Source organism: Typha angustifolia, chromosome 11 (assembly GCF_048772165.1).
Source record: "Typha angustifolia cultivar Huaian chromosome 11, ASM4877216v1, whole genome shotgun sequence".
NCBI lineage: Eukaryota > Viridiplantae > Streptophyta > Magnoliopsida > Poales > Typhaceae > Typha > Typha angustifolia.
In genome coordinates, this window is record NC_133249.1 from 3529642 (window position 1) to 3552096 (window position 22455).

Here is a 22455-nt window from a genome sequence, read left to right on the forward strand (position 1 = left end):
TTAAAGGAGTGAGCAATAGAGAACAGAGGCGAACATGTTAGAAATTTTAAGCCTGCACAGAAGTTATTTCTGTACGGAGTCAAAGGGTTAAGAAACAGAGCAAGGTGGTATTGTTCTAATCTTTCATGTCTTCCTTATTTGCTGCTAGATCGATCCATCCATCCATCGATCTGGGGGATCTTTTAGAGCAAGATGAGATCTTTATCTAAGGTTTTCTTCTTTCAATAAATTTAGTTGTATGAATTTCTCCATCTTTTCAGCCCCGGCAGACAAAGGCCTAGAGCCGAACTAAGTAAATCTTTGTGTTCTGTCTCTTAGTTTAAATTGTTTATCGTTCTTCTTCGTTATTATTCGCACTCAAAATAAAACAAAAGATTGACTAAAACTATTCATCAAATCTGGAGTGGATAAACAAGATGGAATCGGCAAACTAGTGGTGGGAGTCTCTTGCGACAAGGCCTAAGCTGTTGATGGGCCACTAAATTTGATCTAATAGAATTAATTATACTTAAATCATCTAAACTATAGATGTTTTCAAATAAAGATATATATATATACAAATAGCTCATTGGTGATAGATTAATGACAATTTTGCACTTGTTATAATGAATTGCTTATGTTTACTATTGAGAAGAAGATATTTCTTTGGCTTAGCAAATTTATCACCCCCCAAATTTTCTTGGATAGATATTAGAATACACACCAATATAAGAAAGAGTAACACCGAATTTGGTTTAGTTGGTGGGAGTTATTGGATATCCACATTTACACTTACCATACAGTTTTTTTCTTTTTTTTAGAAAAGACCCTGTAGGATTCTACTATTACAAATAAGTCTAGAATCTTAGGACCAAATTTGATTCGGATCGGATTTAGATAAAAGAATTCTACTTGATCGGTTTACCCTAATGTAAGGGTGAAGTGTTTTCTTAATTTTACTAATTGATAGCATTATATAAATGAATGTATAGACTATAGAAATCCAGTTCTTATTGGCATTCTTTATCTCGTTTGGTTAAGATATAATTTTTTAAATTTTAGTATTCATTTAATATTTAGATTCAAAATTATATATATATAAAAGGATTAAGATTTGGGTTGAGTAATTTAATTGGTTCTCTCATCCCTACCCTACCCTAATGTATAAATATATTTGGGCGGGCTTACTTTTGCCTTGTTCTTATTCCTCTCGATCTCGATCTCGATCTCACACCGCCGCCAGATATCCCCTTTGTTCAGGTGATTGCTGACAGGATTCTAGGGTTCCATTTTTTTTTTTTTTTACTTTCTAAATTTTTTTTCCCAAAATTTGGTCCTTCTTTCCCGCTAGCTTGCAAGGAAACCATTTTATTTGTCGGAATCGGTTCGCAGTTGGTAAATTATCCTTGTTTTTATTGTGAAGGAGGAATCTTTAATATGCTTCGGTTGTTAGTTAGTTTACTGTTTCGGGAATTACATTTAAGAGTCCAAATGAATAGCTCTTCGTCTTGCTTTGGTTTGGCAGCGATGATTGTTTTGCTTAGAAGAGCTTCTAAAGGATTCGAAATACTAAAGAGAGGGAGATCCATCTGCAATCAGACCAAATTTTGTTTCTCTAATCGTTGGTACAATTCAGACAGTGCGGCTACTTATGGCAGTAAGTTAAAAGTTAGCTCTTTTCATGAAATTTACTTCTTTGCTTGTTGGAATGTAATCCATCTGTCTTTGTTTTTTTCATTCTTCTTTCAACACTTTCAAGTTGTTAGTATATGATCGCCTAACTAATAAGCAGAGTAGGATTGTAGGCATACCTTTCCATTTCCTAAATGAATTATGAAGTCCATTTTTAAGTTTGTCTTGAAATTCTAAAGAGTAAAGGGATGTCATCCAATACATAACTTGATGCCAACTGAGTTGATTTTCTATGGTTTCTGATAGTTTTCTCATAATAACTGTCTGAATCAGATGATGCGAAAATTTCGGACTCATCAGAGTTTCAAAGATGGCATAATGGTGGAGGTATTTTTCACAGATCTGCAAGTATTGATCCAACTGTTTGTATAGAAATTGGTGCAGTAGTACATCCAAACTCTGTGCTTGGTGAAGATGTTCATATTGGATCTGGAACCATAGTTGGGCCCTCTGTATCCATTAGAGAATCGACAAAACTAGGGTAAGGTTTTCAACTTTCTAATGCAAAATTCATCATTGATGATGCTTTCATTTATCAGCATTGTTCTATGCTGCCATATTTGCAATACCAATGAATTAGAATGCAAACTGAACAAAAGTAGCTCCTGTCAAATTCTTTACAAGGTGTATTATAATGCAAACTGAACAATGTTAGAAGCTGAGCTAGCAGGGTTTTAGCACACATCTTTTTGGAAGAAGCTTTGCTCGATTTTTCTCCCTGGAATGGATATTATAAATGGATATATTTGTATTAAATATGATGATGCTGTCACTCTATTCCACATTTAGGGTGTGTAAAATTTTGAGAAAGAGACTAAGCCAGTTTGAGCTCCAAACTATACTATGCTGTGTGAAACATCTTGTCTGGAATTTATGGCTTCTTGTAGAGCTGTATCAAACTTATGACTGCTTTCATGAGAAAATTTTTTTTACTGAACAAAAGTTGGTTCCAGAAATTAGTGATACAAGAGTGACTAGTTAGTTTATCCTCCATACAAGTACTGTAGGTATAGGTTATGATGTTTGTATGTAAGTGCCTGCATTATTATTTTTTTAATTCATTTTTAGTCTATGGACAAGTAGATGATGTTTTATTCATAAGAACACATTTTAGTCATTATGCTTATGATGAATATTTCTTTCTTTTCTAGGTATAATGTTGTTCTCAGCAATTGTTCTATTGGCCAGTTCTGCATAATCCACAATGGTGTCTGCATTGGTCAAGATGGTGAGACTGTAACTTAATTTAGTAACTATTGGCACCTGGTTATTGAAGAGTGGTGGAGAAGTAGTCTATGTAGTGGGTATTAAATGTCAAAGAACCAAATTCCTTGGCTTACTACACTAGAGCAAATGACTAAAATTAAGAGTGCATATGTTTGCTGCTCTATGCACAACATTGAGTTCATGGTTCTTTTTTCTTGTTTTTGTGCTTACTTGCATCTTCTTTCAAAAATTTCTTTCTTGAATACCTAGTAAATTTTGCTTTGGTGAATACCTGTGTTGTTTGATCATACCAAATCACAATTGCCCCTTTAGAGAGGAAATCTTTCTCCTTCTACATTAAGGAAAAGGTAATCGTACAATACATGTGGTGTGATATGCCTTGCAGTACAAAGACAATACATGCTTCTATATACATCAGCACTGTACAAGGCTGCAAAAAAGTATATTGAGTTCTAGTCATTGTAATATCAATTTATGGACTTCTTTTACTAGAGAAGTACACAGTCATTTCTTGTTTCATCATTTTAAACTTCTATTTAAATTTCACAAACAATTAATAGAATAATATTCATTCAGTTATTTGTTTTTCATTTTTGACAGGTTTTGGATTTTTTGTGGATGAGGAAGGACATGTTTGCAAGAAGCCCCAGGTAGTGTTCATCAACACTTAATCTAAGATCAAGAAATTTTCTATCTATCAACACTCAACAGTAATAGCATGGTAACACTCAGATGAGTTTTAGAATTCACAATTTCAACTTTAGCCTCCTTTAAGTGATAATTCAAGCAATAAACAAGGTTTAGTCATGCAGCTAGGGAGTTAAACCTATTTTAGTAAAAGAGTGCTCTAGTGCATGAGAACATTATGTTAGCTATTCTAAAGTTCAATGTCATAATTGTCATTTGTGATAGATTTATGATAGAACATTATGAAGTGATGCATGTAAAGACTTACAACTACAAAGCTATATTAAAAGCAACAACAGTCTATCTCCTTATATCTGGAAAACCTTATTCTTTTAACTACGTGACAGACAGATTTTTAAGAGTTAATGTAGAATTCTTTCCTTTCAGATACTGCATGCCAGGATTGGTGACCATGTGGAGATAGGTGCTAATACATGCATTGACAGAGGAAGGTGAACTACATGTTGTATACTTCCCTGCAATGTTAATGATTTTTATTAACGTCATGAAAGGTTCCTTTCATATCTTTCTTGGATATATTCTCTTGATTTGGTTATACTTCAGTTAGTATACCTGATTATATTCTTGAGAACCGAGTGATTAGCCAGTACTTATGCATTGCAGTTGGAGAGACACAGTTGTAGGAGACTATACCAAAATCGATAACCTTGTTCAGGTCTGTTCCAAGCTTCCAGTCCTTCATGTGGTACCGTTATCCATACTATACCTTACTGTCCATCTTGCAGATAGGTCACAATGCATTAATTGGAAAGTGTTGCATACTATGTGGACAAGTTGGGATTGCTGGTTCTGTGACGTATGCAGTTCATATTCTTTTTTTTTTTTTTTTTGTCACTGAAATATTTACTCTAGTTTCCTTCCAATAACACTGGGAGATTAGTATTCAGTGATACTTATTACCGATGCTCTTTGATTTTCAGTTCTTCTTTGTATATAGGCTGGGAGACTATGTCACTTTGGGAGGGAGAGTAGCTGTGCGCGATCATGTTTCCATTGCTTCAAAGGTATTTGATTACATGATTCTACCCAATTCTATTGGCTTTCACGTGTATATTATGGCTCAATTTTAGTTCTCGTTCAGAAGCATTATTATCTTTTAATGTTTTATGATTTCAGTCATTATAAAAATGAATTTCTCTAAATTCTAAAAAAAAACTGCAAGAAAAAAATTGTATCTAACTTAGACGTCCTTTTCTTGATTCTCTTAATCGGATAACAGGTTCGACTTGCAGCAAATAGCTCTGTCACAAAGGATATTGCAGTGCCTGGTGATTATGCTGGATTTCCTGCAGTAAATATCGCGACTTCTTTCAGTTTCCTTTTCTCAATTTCCTCCTTATGCCTTCTTGTTTGTCTATCGATAATAGTTCCTGTAGATTATTCACAAGGGGTCGTATGATTTAATCTGCAGGTCCCCATCAATGAATGGCGCAGACAATCTGTGAACTTGCGTTTACTGTCGAAAAGTTTATCCAAGAGATGATACCGGGCCAAGTTTAGTAGACTAAAAGGATGTATTTTTTACTTCATCTCTTTTTTAATCTTCCAAATTCGACTTTCCACTGATGTACATTGCAACATTATTCTTTGTTTGACGAATGAGTGGAATCTATGGAGCTTCAACTTAGTAATGTTCTTGAGAACTACTCTTTCTTATCAATAATGTACACGGTCCATAAAACGCCAAAGATGCATCGAAAAAGTGTATTTATTTGAATTATTGGGGCCCTTTCTGCAAAGAGAAGGCACCCTCCAAATATAGGCGTATGCTGCTTGAAGTGGCGAGCACACGGTATTCTTTAGTAAAAGGCGAAAGAATAGTTCGCTTTGTGCTCACCACGCAGCTGCGTGAGTTGGAACAGCGAAACCCCAACGGCTATCTATAGTGACCTCTCTTCGCCATGAGCTTCTCTGGCGACCGATGTGGGACTAATCCCTATTTTCACCTCACGTATTTATTAATATCCTGATCCAAAAAAAAAAAAGAAAAAGATTTCTTCTTCCAAACATTGACTCCAGAAGGGCAAGTAGAAATTATTGTGTACTTTATGGCAATATGTGGTTCATATGAAGATTATATTATATATAATCCTGGGAAGTACAGCGACGATTTTCACCAAGTCTCTTGTTGTATTTTTATTTTCTGATCAAAGTTGAAGATTCTGTGATAATAATTGGGAGGACTAATCTTAAAAGGGCCCATGTGATTTTTTCTAGTTGTAATTCTTCATCTTTATTAATATATTTTAATCGAGGCTTAGTCCTCATTTTTCTCTCTCAAACTAATAAGAAATAAAAGATTAAGCTGATATGAAATGTGCACTAGATAGAGATGTTAATTAATGGGATGGTTGTAAACAGAATAATTTCAAGAGATCAGAGGCTATGGAGGTTATTCATTTTCGAAAGAATTTAGAGTGCCAACATTAACATACTGAAGATGTGACCGGCTTCTTTGCGTGATTGATCAAATGATATGATACTAAACTTTCTCAAAATAAAAGGGGAAAAAAAGAAGAAGAAATAATGCTAAAATGTGAGCTTTTAAATTTCACAAATGATTATAGTGTATTCATAGGACATTCAGTGAAGGGGTATACTTATACCCTGGAGCAGTTTTTCATACAAAAAGAACAAAGAAAATTCCTAAAACCATTAGTTGTTAACTATTTCATTAACTATTGACATAGACCTAAAAGTGGATAGTACTGCCATCATCAATTGACAGCATTGCCCATTATTTCTTTGAAGGAAAACAATATATATAAATCTACCAAAACCCACATATATATATGTGTGTGTGTGCATATCAATCTAATGTCCTCTCCTTCTATCAATCTAACTATATTCTTTGCTTTTCTTCTGCTAATTCTTCAAGGAAACTTCACTTCCTCGGGAAGGACCTTGCTTTATTAGAAATAGTTACCAAGATCTGGCGCATGCTGTAAAAATATGCATATCTAAAATGTTTTGGAGATCATAAGCTCATGCTTGAACAAAGGACCTGCTTCAGTATTCTAGCATTGATGTACCAAGTTCAAGCCTACCTACCTACCCACCTCCCCCTCCACCGCTGGTTAAAGAATGTAACTGTCTCATGCTTCCAGAAATTATGACCTGCTCTTGTGCTCCACTGAAAGAAGCTTGATTGTTAACCATCTTCGATTACACCATGCTGGGAAACAGATGCGTGTACAGAAAATTGGTATATTTTTCTTCTGACAGAGGACCTGGACCTGCTTCCGTAATGGAAACACACTTAAGCTAACGTGTCTTCGCCAGATTTAAGTATTGAGTAGCATGGATGCAATTTGTGCTGGAAAGGAAGTTAAATTTCACGAATGTTATGTATGTAAATGGTCCAGGGAACACAAAAAGATAAAGAGTAAGTACCTCGGAAAAGTTTATAAATTGACCCTGATAGAATGCATAAAATTTAATTTCTGGAAAGATCATGCTAAAGTCGCCCTTTTTCCTTTTGTGTCTCTTGCCTGCACAAAGAGCAATTAGTTATCCTTCACGAACAAAACTACTTAAGCAGCTTCAAAGTCATGCATGAATGATGGACTGGATATCTTCAGACTTCAGCAGCAGTTTGCTAGAGGATATATATGGGGATGGTATGTGCAATTAGTCATGTGTATTATAGTAATTCACGCTTTTATTGATTTTCATTTAATAGATAATACACCATGCACCTTACATAGGAATTAAAAGACTTGAGGACCTTTTTCTCCTCTTCCTAGGCAAAATCTAGGTGAAGGAGCAGAAAATTTTTACTTCTAATATCTTGATTGAACCTTCCTTGGAAGATTACCATAACGGCTAAACACACTCAAACAATCAAATTAATAATCTACCAAAGCAGGCGGTTTTTCTTCCGTGGATCACGATGTGATAGCTTCAAATATAAGAGAAACCAAATCTATGTATATGTAAGCCCGTGACAGATTGGGATGGTAAATTAAAGAACATGTCAACTACAGTGACACTCGACACAATTTGTGATAGAGCTAGCATGGCCTTTGTGTTTGTTTTTGTGTATTACTGTGCTTTGGAGTTCAGAAGATGTACCCGGGCAGAAACAGACTTCTTTGACTCTGAAAATTGACTATAAATCTCATAAAGCCTCATCTTCTCAGCTTCTGAGACTGACGGCCTAGCCTTAGAAGCAACTGACTTCAGATGCTCTTTGCTAATGACAGGTGTTTGTCCAGGCTTATCATTCTCACCACTGTCCAGAATCTCATGAACTGCTGCAAGCTGTGCATCGGACAACAGTGCTTGAAGATCGGCCCCACTAAATCCCTCAGTCATAAAAGCTATCTCTTCAAGATTGGCATCGCTTGCCAAAGAAAGCTGGGAGAAATCCATTAATATAGTGAAGAACATTTTCTTCAGGAGAAACATATGAACCAGAAAAATGAGAGTGATGATCTAATAGTGCCATTTTGTTCAAAATTAGGAGAAAAAGAAGCAATTTAATTAGTGCAAAAGTGATGTAGATCATCTAGCACGTAATGAACCTCACCAAACAATTCTTTAATCAAGTGTCTTAAAATGTATTTTACTTCAAGTCATTCTAGAGTCTAATTTTGCTCAATTGAATGCCAATCTTTGACTGCTATGAAATACTAACGAGTTGATTTTTAAGTACTCTACCAGACTCATTACTCTCTTCAAGCTTGATTACCAAGAAGACTGAAGATGTCGTCAAAAAAGAGATGGCAATAGATCATCTATAGAGGTAGGTCAGAAACGGATGTCGGCTCCTCTGAATCTATCACCTTTTTCTTTTACGCTGCACTAGTTCATGAATCCCAACTATTTTAATTCAATGTAATCAACTTTCAATCCGATGTTTAAATGCCACCTAATTTCTTCAATTATTCCTTCTTACATTAGTCATGATCCATGCATAATTATGTCTAATTATCTGATAATTAGCTTCACATAAGGCATAATAGGGAGGTTTCATCAAATAATTGGAACCAAAGGCTTTCTTGTTGTTGTTGTTGTAGGAGGTTTCATCAAATTCCACACTCTAGATGATTGGAACTACAAGATGAACTAAACAACTGCAGAGTCCTGTATCAATTTATGACGAGAAGTCATTCCAGTTAACTGCCGAATCTGTACAGAATATAGTTTGGCAAAGATTAAAAGAATGATGATAGTCTAAATTCATCATCCTTAACATCATTATAATCATCCTCCAGACATAATAATCCCCTAGAAATTGGTGCCAAATCCATGACCAAAGTACAATGAAAGAATAGATGGACTTGCCATAAAATCTCAGGCCAGTTAGCAGAAATTATCATCGTGTTTGCATGGTACGCTCGTCCAACTAAGGAGTGAGTGATAATAGTCTTCGATGACTCACCCAAAGCATTTAATGGGTGCATGAGAATATTGAATATTCAGTAATTCAGGAAAATGAAGACAATTATGTTTCCTTCCCTTATAACTAGTCAGAAGGAAAAAAGATGAAAAGGTGACAATGGTTTTGAAATAAGTAGGAAAACACAGCCGGATCAAAATGACACTAAAATTATGAACAGAAATCATTCTTTGATTTTAAAGATCAAAATGCTTCTGGGACTATAAAGCAATCACACCCTGATCTATAATCTGTTAATTTCCGATTTGTGAAGTTAAGATAAGAAAAAGGAGGTATAGCAAACCAAGCCAAACGCTTTTAATCACAGCATTGAATATATAGTGTTAAGAAGAGATCAGGACATATTTACTTCTTAATTAGCTATGGCGGATTAGCTATGGTACACAGCATCTCATGGTACAAAGGAACAAAGAGGTTCTTTGTAAAACAAGAATCACCTAAAGAATGAGACAAGACTCAAGAGGAAGAGGAAATAATAGTAAGAGAAAAATAAGATGCATTTTCAGGTTAACAAAATCATAGCGAAGAAAAGAAAAATGTATTAAAATAAGAAAGTAAAGTACAAACTTCAAAAAACATATAGATTAAGAATTAGAGAGAGCAAAGGACTACCTAAGATTGAAACAGCACACTGAGGGAGAAACAAACACTGCTTTTACCGTTTAAATTTCCCCTAGAAAGATAGACCAAAGAAGCAAAACTAGAAAAAGATACAAGGGCAAACTTTGAAGGAAAACCCAATAATTTATCACAACAATTTGTAACCTAGTTTTCTAGCTCAGCAAGTTAAACTGCTGGGAAAACTCTATCTATACCACAAGCATGCTAACATAGAAAGGTGAATCAGCATGTCAAGACAATAACTAGTAAAAATACGAGGGAAAAACAAAAACAAAAGAATATGATAAAAGAACAGCTGAGAACCTTTCCTGAAAGAACCGTAAGAATGTCCAGGCGTTCATCGCACCGTGGAAAATCACAAAAGAGAAGACGATCAAACCTTCCAGGTCGCAAGAGCGCAGCATCGAGCAGATCTGGCCGACTGGATTTTTAATGAAGAATGTAAGTGGTCGGACATTAGCACGATAAAGATAGTGAAATGACAAAATCACGAATATTGTAAAGGAGAAGCATCATGCATGCATAGCCTAAAGCAGAATTAAGTCTTGAAGAAAAATAAACAAAATAAAGAAACTTCACTGCACTGATCTTATTGTAACATAATACATATTTGATAGAATCAGAGGATATATAGTCCTCTAGCAAGGAAACATGAATCATCAAATTGGATTTAACCTCAGGCCATGCAGCTTGATGGGAAAAGCATAACCTATCAAGTTTATTCTTTTGTAGTTATTTTATTCAGCATACTTATGCACAAAACAATGTTAACTTCATTAAAAAATTTCAATATCCGTAATTGTTCCAATAAGGAAATCAACAAGCCAACAAGAAAATGCATGTTAACTAGGTAAAACGTTATCTACTTTAGATGAGTACATTGCAATTTGTGTAATTCTTGGCATAAAATAACATTAATAAAACATGACGAATGCATGAGATTGAGCCATCTATTCAAGATCATATATGTCAGAGGTAATTGGAGACTTCTATCAATTACCCTCTGTAACTCTAGGCAACGGTCATTCAAATACTGATAGTCATGTGTGCTAAACCTTGAGAACAACAACCAAACTTACCACTACGGTTGATATAGAGTAGACTAATTCAACATATCAAGTTGCCCAAATTTTGACCTCTGGTGTAAGTGTCAGTAACAAACTGACCAAGGGCATGCTCTAAATTTTGAAAATTCTGCATTCTACTATCATTAAGTTCTAAAGTTGGCAAGGATAAAAGATAACGAGCTACAGTATTTGTATTGTAACTTTATGTAAAAATCTCTACCGAGAACTAACCTAGTAGCAGCAAACACGAACACCCCTGTCAAGGTTTCCACACCATCTAATTCAGTCAGCAGCTGCACATGATCATACCAGTAAAGCCCAGTAATGAGTGATTATGACCAGAACCAATTGAAAATAAAAGCTAAAAGTAGGTATTGAGAGCTATTAAAAAGACAAGGCTTAATTTCACATACAAGTCAAGATAGAAGATTAACCTGATTGACAACACGATCAGTAACACCTGTATTATCATGTCCTCTTCTTGGAGCAATTGAATCAAACTCATCAAAAAAAAGAAGGCAAGGTGCTGCAGCAGCTGCTTTTGCAAACATATCTCGAACCTGGAAACATTTTTGACATTTTTAAGATTTTCAAATCTTTTTCCAATAATTCTCATGAAGGTAATGATGTATAAGAGACAAATAGTCAGTAATTAAGAGAAAACAGAACTAAACATTGCTTAGTAGGCAGAAGTGACAAGGGCCTAAACTTAAAAAAAATGATAAGAAAATATGCATTGAAAAGTAATGGAAGAGGTATTACTACTCCAACATATATCTGATAAAATTTGTGGAAAATGCATAAGAGATACTCAGTATAGGCTGTCCGTATAGATAGATCAAAAGTAAGTTCTACTAAGTAGTTAAAAACATGGTTTGCTGGCTTTGAATATGACTATACAGATGAGTTTTGGCCATCTAATACTTCTGATGGAAGTACAAAATATTCATAATGAAAAGGGATATAGATGCCTTACAGCTTGCTCAGAAGCACCAATGTACTTGTTCAGTATCTCAGGCCCCTTGATTGAAATAAACCTAAGAGAAGAAGCTGCTGCGGCAGCTCCTACAATGTGGGTTTTCCCACATCCTGGTGGGCCATAGAGGAGAATGTTTGATCTCAATCTTAGGGGTGAGTGAGCAAAAATACTAGGAAATTTTGATGGTAATTCAATCATCTGCATCGAAAAGGGAAAGAAGACATTTTGTTAGGTTAAAAGTGTTGTATAGCCATAAATTGTAAGAGAACAGAAGAACAGAAGAACAGAAGAACAGAAGAACAGAAGAACACAAGCACACAAGCAATCTGATAAAAAAATCTAGCAAGGTGAAAGACCAACACTCATAGAGAGACAAGAATAATCTTCAAACAAGTACTAGACAAAATTATAGAAGTAAGTTTCTGCAAACATTATAGATCTTGTGTAATGCTTTACAATACCAAATATAATTGAAATTGGTAGCATAATTTCTGAAAGCTGATACTTCCTTTCTACATGATGAAGCTAATCCCTAATGAGGTAAATACTTATTTTAGAATTGTTCTAACTTGTGGGCAACCTTACCTTCATTTTAAATGAGATTATTACCAAAACATGAAATTGTGACCTCTTTGTCTTTTAGATGCAAGGGGCAAGGCTTGCCTTCACACTAAGTGATGCCTTCTATCTAAGGAGATGAACAGGCATACACAATTTTCTAGGTTTTCTACGATCAGTGCACAATAAGTTTTAAGGTTCTAAAACTTGGGATCGGGATTGGTTGCCCAAGAAAATGATACATAACAGCTATACAGTCACCTATATTGAATCGGTCTATTTTTTAATTATATAAAATTCTAAATATTATTTAAAAATATTAAAAAAATTCTAAAGATTTATAAAAATAATAAAAAAATAAGAAAATAATAACTACTCACATATGAAGCGTAAAAACTAAAAAAGATATTCACTCAAAACTATGATTAATTTCTAGCTGGATCTAATAAATTTTTACGCTCGTAAATTACTACTACAAAAATGAGATGAAGAGAAGGATCTTTCTTCACTATTGTTCTGCAGCAACAAGAAAGAGGGTGTTAAATAATGAGAGAGAGAGAGAGAGAAACAGAAAAATATATATATAAAAAGAGAAAAAAAAATCACTCACTTGGATTTACCAGAGTGCAGAGTAACTGGAGGAGCGTACCGGATGTACTCAATAAAGTGCAAAGGGTGGGAGGATGATGTGTGAGAGAGATAAAAAATAAAAGCTGAAAATTTGAAAAGAAGAAAGCTAGGGACGTCAATTACTGATAACCCCCAATGTCGAACCTTTTTAGATCTGACTCGAATCTTTAAAAAAAACTTGTTTCGATTAGTTTTGGTTGAGTCTCGACCAATACAGGCAAAACTAACCGATGGCAGACCAAAACTAATCACCAAACTGAGTTTCGACCGATCCATCTCGAGATTGGGCAAAACTGAGATCCAACATTTTTAGGATACATATAGTTCAACCATATTAGAAGAAAAGAAAAAGAAAAGCGTAAGGAAAAAATGTAGTGCATACCTCTTGAATGACACTTCGTGTCGCAGTAAGCCCACCAACATCCTTCCATCCACCATGTCTACTATCAGAAGCTGCTTTTTTAAGATCACGCATGGCAACTGGAACAAAATTATGCATTGCTTTCAAGAAATCTTCCTTCAATAGTGTGTCTTTTTGTTTGTCATGACTTGAATCCCTACGCTTTGAAGCAGCGCGCAAAGCCCTGTCTACCAAAACTTCCTACAAATAGACAAAAATATGAAGAAACAAAAGAGTAATAGAAAAAATATACTATATGACATAAAACATAAAACATGATGCCGGCATAAAATGGGTAATATAGTAACACAGTGAGTGAACCACGAATACTGGACAGATTAATTTAGAACATGCTTGACCCGCTGATCAATTGATAAAGGGTTATCTAACAAAAGCATGGCTGTGCATTTCCAACAGACCAGCCAAATGGGATTCACAACACGTGCATACATAACTTCAAGAGTATTATGCATCTGTATATGATTATATAACTCTCCTGGGCAACAATCATCAGATGCATAAACTGTTTTGGAGTGTATATGAAATATGCAAAAGTTCCTGAATAACAATGTTGTAGAGGTAACATCCCAATTGAGTAAAGGATGCATAATATAATGACCTCATAGAAGTAATAATTTAGCAAAAAGAAATATGATAGTGAAAGGGGGAGGAAAGTAAAATTCCATAATCACCTTTGAAAGAAAAAGATCAGAAGAGAGAACATAAAGAAAACGGGTTGGCAAAAGTTTGGTCTATAATTTCTAGAAAGTAATGTTCTAAGATTGCGCTGCTGACTAACATATTGGACGTCTTGAAAATAAAAAGTACTGATTTACAGAGAAACAGAACACAACTGAAGAATAAGATCATCGTCACTTATAAAGAAAAGAAAACCCATTATGAATTACCAAGTCATAAGCATCATATCCATCACATTTGGAAGCAATTTCAGAAAGAATATCCTCCGAACACTGGTAGACATTCTTTTCAACTTCATGCTTCAACATTGCTCCACGTTCAAGAACAGCAGGAGCAGAAAGTTGAACATGGAGATCAAACCTACCTGAGGAGAAATTGACATATTAACAATTGAAACTGTTAAATCTACCAATAACCAAGTGTACCATCCTATATGATCTGTTAAAGATGGAGAATTACCGCAGGTTTAAATGGAACAGTTCTTACCTGAAGACACCAAAGCAAGAGGAAGATTTTCAAGAGACTGTGCTGAAGCCATAAATGCAATAGGGCCATCTCCACAGGCATTCCAACTCTTTTCCTACTCAGGATACATGAGGATAATAAATAAAATCAGCACAGAAAAGCATGAACAGATAGATTGCTCTCAAAACTAAGAATTTTTAATGTTGAATAAACAACAAACTAGAAATTCTAAGTAACTTATTGCATGATGAGATAGTTACCCTATATTCATCCATCAGATCGGTCAAGAATCCTACTAGAGCAGTGGCAGAATTTGATGGCTGAGATCCCTCAGATTCTGGGGAAAATGAAACTAGATTGTCTAGACCATCAAAAACAACAATTGAAGGTGAGTGAACTATAGCTTCAGATACATAATCTCTGATAGCTTGTCGAATTGTCCTGCTCTTCTCAGAAGCAAGTTCAGAACAGCTTATATGAACTCTGCAAGTGAAAAGTTTTATTCAGTTCGTGCAATTCAAGATTATTTTATATAATCTCTTAGACTCTTACTATAATAGGAAGAGGCTTTGAACCAAACAAGTTCCTTTACCACCTAGAAAATTTACAAAAGAATAGGAAAAGATGGAGAACATAATGGAAAAAAAAAAAGTATAATGCTATACATGTGTGCCAAAATTTCTTCATGTTCTTCAAAGTATCTCGCAGCAGCTTTGGTCAATGTAGTTTTTCCACAACCCTGAAATAGGAAAATTAAGTCTAATCAAGAAGTCACTGGATAAAGACCGCAAAGCAAGCAAAGAATGACTGATAACTCCTTCTTGCATCTAAAAATCCTATGTGTCTACTGATTTATTTTATTTTGACAATGTAGTGAGGACCCCATTAACATCTCATTAAGATTCAAGACTGTAGATTTTAATATACTAACATTGCCATGAATATGAATTACAAGGATCATGTTTCTCTATCTTGATAACACCTTTATTTCAAATTTATACTGTATTTCAGTCAAGAGGAGTTCCATCTTGATGTAGGCTTGCAGAGCATTCTGCAATACCGAAACTTCACACTGTTAAAATTTTAAACTACCACCGAAACAGAAAGAATTTCACTTCAGGACGAAAATGAGCTTATTGACTTTTGTCAACATTCTAGATTCTGGTCAATTTGATAATTTGACTGTAAGAGATGCAAGTATGTGCAATTCAACTGCACAAGATCAGGCTTAGCAACTCTTAACAACCATGCCAACAATCTATGAGTCCACAATAAGTATTAGTTGCATTTTTCAGTTACATGGCCATCCAACTGAGATTAGATGGCATATACATTAATGATTGCATCATTACATTCCAGCAGATGTAGTAATATTAGAGAAGAAATGGAGGGACCCAACAAAATAGCATCATTCCAAAGGGGTCAAGGGGCTTTAAACCCAAGTAGAGCACAGGTGATTGACCCAAGGAAAGAAAATTAGAACAATATTCATCCGGCATATAAGAAGATCACATAATTCAAGTAAAAGTGAAAATTAAATGATAAAATCACTTACTGCAGGTCCAAAAATAAGAACATGTCCTGGGAGAGGCCAATTTAGACCCTTTAATAACTTCCAAGAAGATGGAGACAGAAGTACAAATAACCCTGCATGAATTTCATAGACCCCAGTTACTGCTATGCCAAAGAGGCAGAGATGATGACTAAAACCCCAGAGAGGCACAGATGATGACTAAACCAAGAGATAGCGTATTATCAAAGCAACGAGAAAGAATGGAAAAGAAGGCTTACTGTCTATAACATCTGAAACAGCTTTCTGCATCCAGCTTAAAGAAGAAAGAGTCATTCCAGACCTCCTGCTCAAGGAGCTTTCCATGACAGAGCTAAAGGTTACAAGTTCACTAAACTCCAGCTTCCCAAGAGAAAAGTCAAAGTTATCAAGATCATCAATGTTGGCATCCAAGACAAAATTGAAATTTTCATGCAAATTGTTATCATGGGACTTCTCAAAAGTCACTGTCAATAGATATAAGAGCTCAGCTGCAGATTTTCCAACCACACTGCCCTTCTCTAAAGAGCAGTCATTATGCACATTATCCTTCAAATTGCTTCCTAACTTACGATCTATCACTTCAAAATGAAGTAAATTTTCATTTGCTAAAACCAGTAAGGGGACTTCCATTTGGCCAATGTGCGAAGCAATTGCTTTGAGTTGCCCAATAAGCCATGACTTGACAAGAAAGATCTCCTGTTTCAGATGGTACTTAGAGATGTCATCATCTCCATTCACAAGGACTTCATTAGGAAGAAAAGGAAGGGATTCTTCCTGATTCATGCTATTGGGCCTCAAACTTGCAACCTTTTCATGAGTGCCTAATTCATTGTTATCTCCTGTCTTATTCTTTCCATGCCCCATAAAACGGCAAGGAGAGAGTGTCATTAATGGAGCATCCTTCATCATATTAGTACAGTATTTCTTGATGTAAACCCCTACAGAGAGAAAGTATACCAATAAGTTCAAAGAACAGCTTTTCTTTATTAATAAGCAAAGAGAAGCAGCATAAAGCTAAGACAATTGATGATTTACAACTTAGCTTTGCTCTTTCCAGATACAAAGCTAAGCATTACAGTTAAATTTACACCAAGTAAACCATGGAAAGAGATATCGACAGGCAATGAAACTATCTTCCCTCCCTCTCTACTCTCCTCCATCCCTCCCTCCATCCCTAGCCGCAGCACTAAAGAGATGAATTACAAGACAAAATGTATAGGGGAAAGAATAACAAGAGGAGTGGGAATGCAGAAGAATAGTTTATCCTCGTAGGCTAGATGATAATTTTATATTACAATTTAAGATGCATGTAAAATCTGAAAATATTTAGGCAAGGAAATCTCAAGCATATTAGTTCTAGCTAGCAGTTATATGCATTACTAGACATGAAAGGAGCACAGCACACAACGCTCCCAAACTCCATCTAGCACTAGAAAAATAGTAAAACAAAATGACTTCCTCCAATGTATAAGAATCCACTTTACCAGCTAGTTGTATCACCAACTAGTAGTGGAAAACAGAAAAGGTACTTTATGCCTTTATCAATGGAACATCAAACTCACTACAAATATTGATGGCATATACTTACATGAGTGTAAACTTGCTCTTATAAATTGGCGAAGAGAGTGGGGAAGCATAACGTGTCCTCTCACTACTGACTCTGAATATAAGATGCGAACAACTGTTTGTCTAGCTGTTTCCTTACTAGGTGTTATAATATTATTGCTCTCTTTGGTACCAGGGAAGTGATTTCCTTTCCTCTGGGCAATATCTTTTTCATTCTGAGCAGTCTCCTTTGGTAATATTTTAGGTAAAATAGTTACTAACTGAAGATTATCAAACGAGAACTTTGTAGCGGTCTCTGGATGTATGAAAGCAACTGAAGTAAGTAGTACCCCCAGCTCAACACCTCTAAATTCAAAGCTATGCACATGTTTCTTTTCTGCTGCTTGTACACGTAGGAGTGCCTTTCTTGTAAGCTGTTCATTTATGGAACTTTGCTTTTGCACATCCTGATCTGCACCTATTTTTACCTTCCGCTTCTTTGGTGCAACAGCAACTTCAGTTCCTGGTATAAGTTGAACTAAAGAGTCCAAGAAGAAAATCAGACAGAGCAGCTTAATAAAAAAAACAAGCAGAAGAAAAGGAGATATCATAATCAACTATTGCACAACTACTAGACTTCAGATGACAAAACTCAGAACTAGACAGAAAAGTAAAACACAGAACTAGACAGAAAAGTAAAACACAGAAGTCACCACGATGTAAAAACACATACAGAAGAAGACTAATAGCACTAGCTAACGAGAGCTAAGACACCACAAAGAAATATCAAACTAATTTAGAAATAATAGAAGGTATCTAATAAGATGATCTAAAACTTAAAAAACCTAGACTAATTGGATCGGCGCATACAGGATAATTAAACAAGAACAAAAAAGATAAGTTTTATTTCTAATATTAGGATATATACCAGAAGAGAGAAGAGCAATCTGATACCAGAAAAGTTTACTAGTATTCGACATAAAATTGTAATCTTGTACATCATCAAACTTTGAATAGAAGTAGTCACTTCAGACACTGACAATAATAGGCAAGGCCCAGCCAAATAAATCATTAAGTAAAAGCAATTTGAGTATTCTTGTGTATAAACCTCATAAAGGTCATCTCAAATTATTACACAGGCATATAAATGGATGATGATGAGAGTAACCAAGTCCATAGCTCAGGTTGCTCAAGCCCAACTAAGTCAATCTTTATTTGTTTCTAGAGAGCAGAATCATGAGAATAGCCGAGGCATCTTCTGAAGTCGACAGAAAGAAATGGAGGATACTTGATTGCATGACTTATATTTGCTTTACTAAAAGTTCAATTTGTACTTTCAGGTTATTTTTAACTTAACTTTTAAGGTTCTTGTAATTGTTAGAATCCTATTATTTGCAAAAAGGGATATAGTTATACAGATCTACGTTGGAAGTCTTGCCTTAAGTCCAAGAGTTCAAGATTGGGGGCCAAGAGAATTCTCATGCATATATGTATATATATTAGTTATCCAAGAGAGTACTAATGGTTTGGTCTTTGTTGAGACTGTAGTTGGAGTTTCTTTCTCATGGTGTTAGGTATTCTTAATTTCTTACCCTCCAAATTAGCATCTTCTTGCCTCTTCTCTAATCTAATTTCATATTTTCATAAAGGAGGAGGCATCCTAGTGCAAAAGGATCCACAAATGTGAGGATTGGAGAGGTGGGGCAGGATGCTCACAGCCTTAATTTGATGTTTCCATTGCCATTTGGGTGTCAAGTCAAGCTTTATCGCCGCACTAGAGGAGGTCCGCTTGATTTCTCTTTTCCAATGTTTCATACTACATGATGCAATGTGTGAGGATGCCACGAATGCAAAATTTGGGGAGGGTAGGATATCTGCAGCCTTATCCTCATTGCCAAAGAAACCTCTTCAATTCCTCAAACACACACAGTAGAGTGCAAGATGCCAGACATAATGTTTCAAAACAATGTCCTTGTTTGAAGGCTATTCTAGTGCGCAAGGTTCCACCAATATGGTTCTATAGAGGGCAAGATTGACATACCCTTATTCCCATATTGAGAAGGTGGTTCAAAAACACGATGCAAGTAAAGAATCGCACGAACATAAAAATCAACAAATAGAATTTCATTAAAATATCAATCAGAAATGAATTGGGAAAGCACAATAATAGATATCGTTCAATAATTTCTCTATATTAAAAAGGTGTGGTTCAAGTAAATGCCTGAGAAAACAGTTAAAACAGTTAAATTTTGTTACCTATTGGCTTCTTAGGGGAAGAAGAAACAACAAGAAATTCCACAACAATATGCCCGTGCAACCACAAAGGGAACTTCATACCCTCATAGACAACACCAACCTGCACTTGACAGAAATACAAATTGATATAGCAAACAAAAAAACCAATTTATAACATAAACGGCATTTACACTAGTTCATCCATGGAAAGGTCGATCATGCATGTTTATCCAATTATTGGCCTCTCTGACATGTAAAGAGAATCATCACTGACTTAAACAGGTGAAATATCTCAGGATCATCCTTATCATCCTTATCATCCAAACCTCTCCAAAAGTGAGAGGTATGCATAGCTGAACTCAAAAATGAAAAAACTAATAGAATTGAAAGATTATTACAACCACTGTGCACCTATCATCAACCCTTTACTACTTGGTGTCAAGTTGATGATTAGAGCAAAATATAGAATAAAGGGATTTGTTGCAGAAGCTATACTGGGAAGTGCAATTAGCTGCCTTCTCTCTTTATAAAATACATTAATCTGAGAGTAATACGACAAGTAGACATGAACAGAAACCTCTGAAAATTCTCTAGACATAGGAACTGTTTATACAAAGGTAAAAGATAACTTCTTTTATTTATAAAATACATTAATCTGACAATAAGGTGACAAGTAGATACCCCACCTATATATTGAATATGACAGCAGTTATTCATCCCATTTGATCTTAGATATTGTAAGATGACCCTGTTTAATGCCTTCTCATTCGACAAGGACCTTCTTTTCTCTGTGTGGAACAAGAGAAACTGACAAAATATTTAACAAAAACTTTGCAAGTTTATGGTCTGGATTACTAGGATTTGCAGATCCAACGTACTCAATAATACAAGTATAAGCTAAAATTTGTCTAATATAATTAATATCAAGTAATAACTTGTTCAGTTATTGATGAAGATAGAGATAAGGTAATGATATATCAAGTCTCTACAGACCTGTTTCAAAATGGCCTCTTCTGCCAACTCTGAGTTAAGCTCCAATATCTCCCAGTCATCCTCGCTACTGGGCTCTATTGTCACAAATTCAGCCTTTGGTAAGACAGGTATAACAGTCAATTGTACTTTTGTATGATCTTGCAGGGAAATACATTCTGCCAATCGTTGAGCAACCTTCAAAACCATAAAATTACAAATCATAAGGTTCAAGTTTGAGTATTCTAAAATCAACAGCTTGGAAGTAACAAGCTGCAAGTTAGACATACGCGCTGAAACCATAAAAAAGCATGAATCATGACCAAGAATAACATGTATAAATTCATCCCTAATTCAAAGAACTAACATGATGAGAAAGGTAAAAGTAACCAGAGCAATATATGCACGTGAGCATGAAGCTCCATTTGCTTAAACTAGTGAATACTTATACAATAATCTTAAAACATAGATAGTTAAAGAAAAACGCCCTTCTAAGAATCATACTCTCTTTCACTTTTTTTTTTAAGAAAAACGCCCTTCTAAGAATCATACTCTCTTTCACTTTTTTTTATATAAAAAAAAAGATATCCTTTTTATTTCCAGAGAAACCATGAGAATGCATTGAGAAAGATCAAAATTAAGAAAGAGAATATACTGAAAAAGATCCAGCAAGGTTTAAATACTACAGAATTCCAATATTTGAGGGGAAAATACCTCGATGGCAGTGGAGGTGGAAGCGGAGCCGGACCAGGCGACGTTCCAGCGATCGCCTGAGGGGGACCGGAGTTCGAAGGCGAGGAGGGGAGGGAGGGCGCTGCCCCTGGTTCGCTCTAGGGTTTCTATGAGATAGAGAGGAAGGGAGACGAAGCAGCTGTGGATTCCTCCCACTACTCTCACCTCCACTTCCATTACAAGGATCTCTTCTCCTCCTCTCCTCTCTCAGCCGAATCCAAAGGGGTTTTGACTTTTGACGACCTTGGGGAGTGAAACTAGAGAAAGATTAAAAACGAAAGTCGTCGGCCCTGGAGGAGAATCAATTATTTATATATGCGGACCTGGCCTGGGCCCATGGCTCCTGGCTTTTGGAGCCCAGCTCGCTTCTCGCCAACTACTGTTGCTCCGTATTCTTGCTCTGAAAACACCGCAGCAGCATCTTGTTCTCCCGACGGTTGGTTTAGGACTTTGGAGAGATCTCTCAATCTAGCCTGCGACTACTGCGACACTTTTACACCTCCCATTGTTTGCTTAAACTCAATACTGATAGCTTCTGTTCGGGTCAGAACGAACCCAATGGGATAAGCTTCATTTCGTGTGCACTTTATTGAATTCCCCAATTTTCACATACAGTCGGCATGGCATCTACCACTCTACTCTTAATGCAGACGTCATTGGTCTTCAAGAGGCCCGCCTTTACATCCGTCAACGTGGAATCTCCCACCACCTCATCGTTAAAATAGACTCCTATCCAACAACTCCTTAGGCTATTGCCGTGATCATAGAGATGATTGTATTCTTCTTTTATCTTATTTTCCTTTTCTAATCATCAATCATATTGAATCAGTCGACTGACTAGTTCTCAAACCTTGCCTGATAGAAATATGACTTTTTGGCCTTACTTGGGAGGGTCCTATCCCTAATATTGATGCATATTTTGGTTGCTGACATTAGCGACGCATATTGTAATTGAAATAGCTAATTAATTTAATTTTTTTTAAAAAAATCTAA

At 35.6% G+C, this 22455-nt stretch overlaps 2 protein-coding genes and 1 non-coding gene across 10 annotated transcripts; 1 reads left to right on the forward strand and 2 right to left on the reverse strand.

Moving 5' to 3' along the window:
• Positions 1-1023: 1023 nt before the first annotated feature.
• On the forward strand, positions 1024-5256 carry LOC140770373 (probable UDP-3-O-acylglucosamine N-acyltransferase 2, mitochondrial). Of its 4 annotated transcripts, none has more exons than XR_012106020.1 (11): positions 1028-1239; positions 1505-1636; positions 1945-2152; positions 2823-2899; positions 3499-3548; positions 3973-4037; positions 4210-4261; positions 4332-4402; positions 4527-4610; positions 4826-4897; positions 5018-5084. XR_012106020.1 is itself a non-coding variant. In XM_073111545.1 (11 exons), the coding sequence occupies exons 1-11, from the start codon at positions 1140-1142 to the stop codon at positions 5087-5089; spliced, it is 966 nt and encodes a 321-aa protein (XP_072967646.1). In that variant the 5' UTR covers positions 1040-1139; the 3' UTR covers positions 5090-5254. The 4 variants fall into 4 exon arrangements, 3 of the variants coding, with proteins under 3 accessions (XP_072967645.1, XP_072967646.1, XP_072967647.1); XM_073111545.1 differs by having other exon boundaries at positions 1040-1239; positions 4544-4610; positions 5018-5254; XM_073111544.1 differs by having other exon boundaries at positions 1024-1239; positions 4210-4402; positions 5018-5256.
• A 77-nt stretch (positions 5257-5333) lies between these two features.
• On the reverse strand, positions 5334-5452 carry LOC140771528 (U5 spliceosomal RNA). The gene has a single exon (XR_012106183.1). It is a non-coding gene; the product is annotated as a U5 spliceosomal RNA (small nuclear RNA).
• A 1042-nt stretch (positions 5453-6494) lies between these two features.
• On the reverse strand, positions 6495-22021 carry LOC140769578 (peroxisomal ATPase PEX1). Of its 5 annotated transcripts, XM_073110322.1 has the most exons (19): positions 21786-22015; positions 21445-21705; positions 20755-20928; positions 19783-19882; positions 17570-18064; positions 16221-16919; positions 15985-16076; positions 15095-15168; positions 14690-14912; positions 14451-14544; positions 14174-14328; positions 13248-13466; positions 11675-11875; positions 11133-11258; positions 10930-10991; positions 9935-10052; positions 7681-7965; positions 7000-7097; positions 6495-6922 (listed from the first exon to the last, which is right to left on the reverse strand). In XM_073110322.1, the coding sequence occupies exons 2-18, from the start codon at positions 21637-21639 to the stop codon at positions 7059-7061; spliced, it is 3351 nt and encodes a 1116-aa protein (XP_072966423.1). In that variant the 5' UTR covers positions 21640-21705; positions 21786-22015; the 3' UTR covers positions 6495-6922; positions 7000-7058. The 5 variants fall into 5 exon arrangements, with proteins under 5 accessions (XP_072966423.1, XP_072966424.1, XP_072966422.1 ...); XM_073110323.1 differs by having other exon boundaries at positions 6495-6842; positions 21445-22016; XM_073110321.1 differs by having other exon boundaries at positions 21445-22015.
• Positions 22022-22455: the final 434 nt, after the last annotated feature.

What these genes read in the sequence shown, in the direction of transcription:
- LOC140770373 (XM_073111544.1), top strand. Translation starts at nt 1,140, where the DNA reads ATGTATAAATATATTTGGGCGGGCTTACTTTTGCCTTGTTCTTATTCC. An exon ending in CAGATATCCCCTTTGTTCAG is followed by an intron (nt 1,240 to 1,504) that starts GTGATTGCTGAC and finishes TTGGTTTGGCAG; the next exon opens with CGATGATTGTTTTGCTTAGA. An exon ending in ATGTTTCCATTGCTTCAAAG is followed by an intron (nt 4,611 to 4,825) that starts GTATTTGATTAC and finishes ATCGGATAACAG; the next exon opens with GTTCGACTTGCAGCAAATAG.
- LOC140769578 (XM_073110323.1), bottom strand. Translation starts at nt 21,639, where the DNA reads ATGGAAGTGGAGGTGAGAGTAGTGGGAGGAATCCACAGCTGCTTCGTC. An exon ending in CCACCTCCACTGCCATCGAG is followed by an intron (nt 20,929 to 21,444) that starts GTATTTTCCCCT and finishes ATGGTTTTGAAG; the next exon opens with GTTGCTCAACGATTGGCAGA. An exon ending in AGAAGTCTGTTTCTGCCCGG is followed by an intron (nt 7,098 to 7,680) that starts GTACATCTTCTG and finishes CTCTTTGTGCAG; the next exon opens with GCAAGAGACACAAAAGGAAA.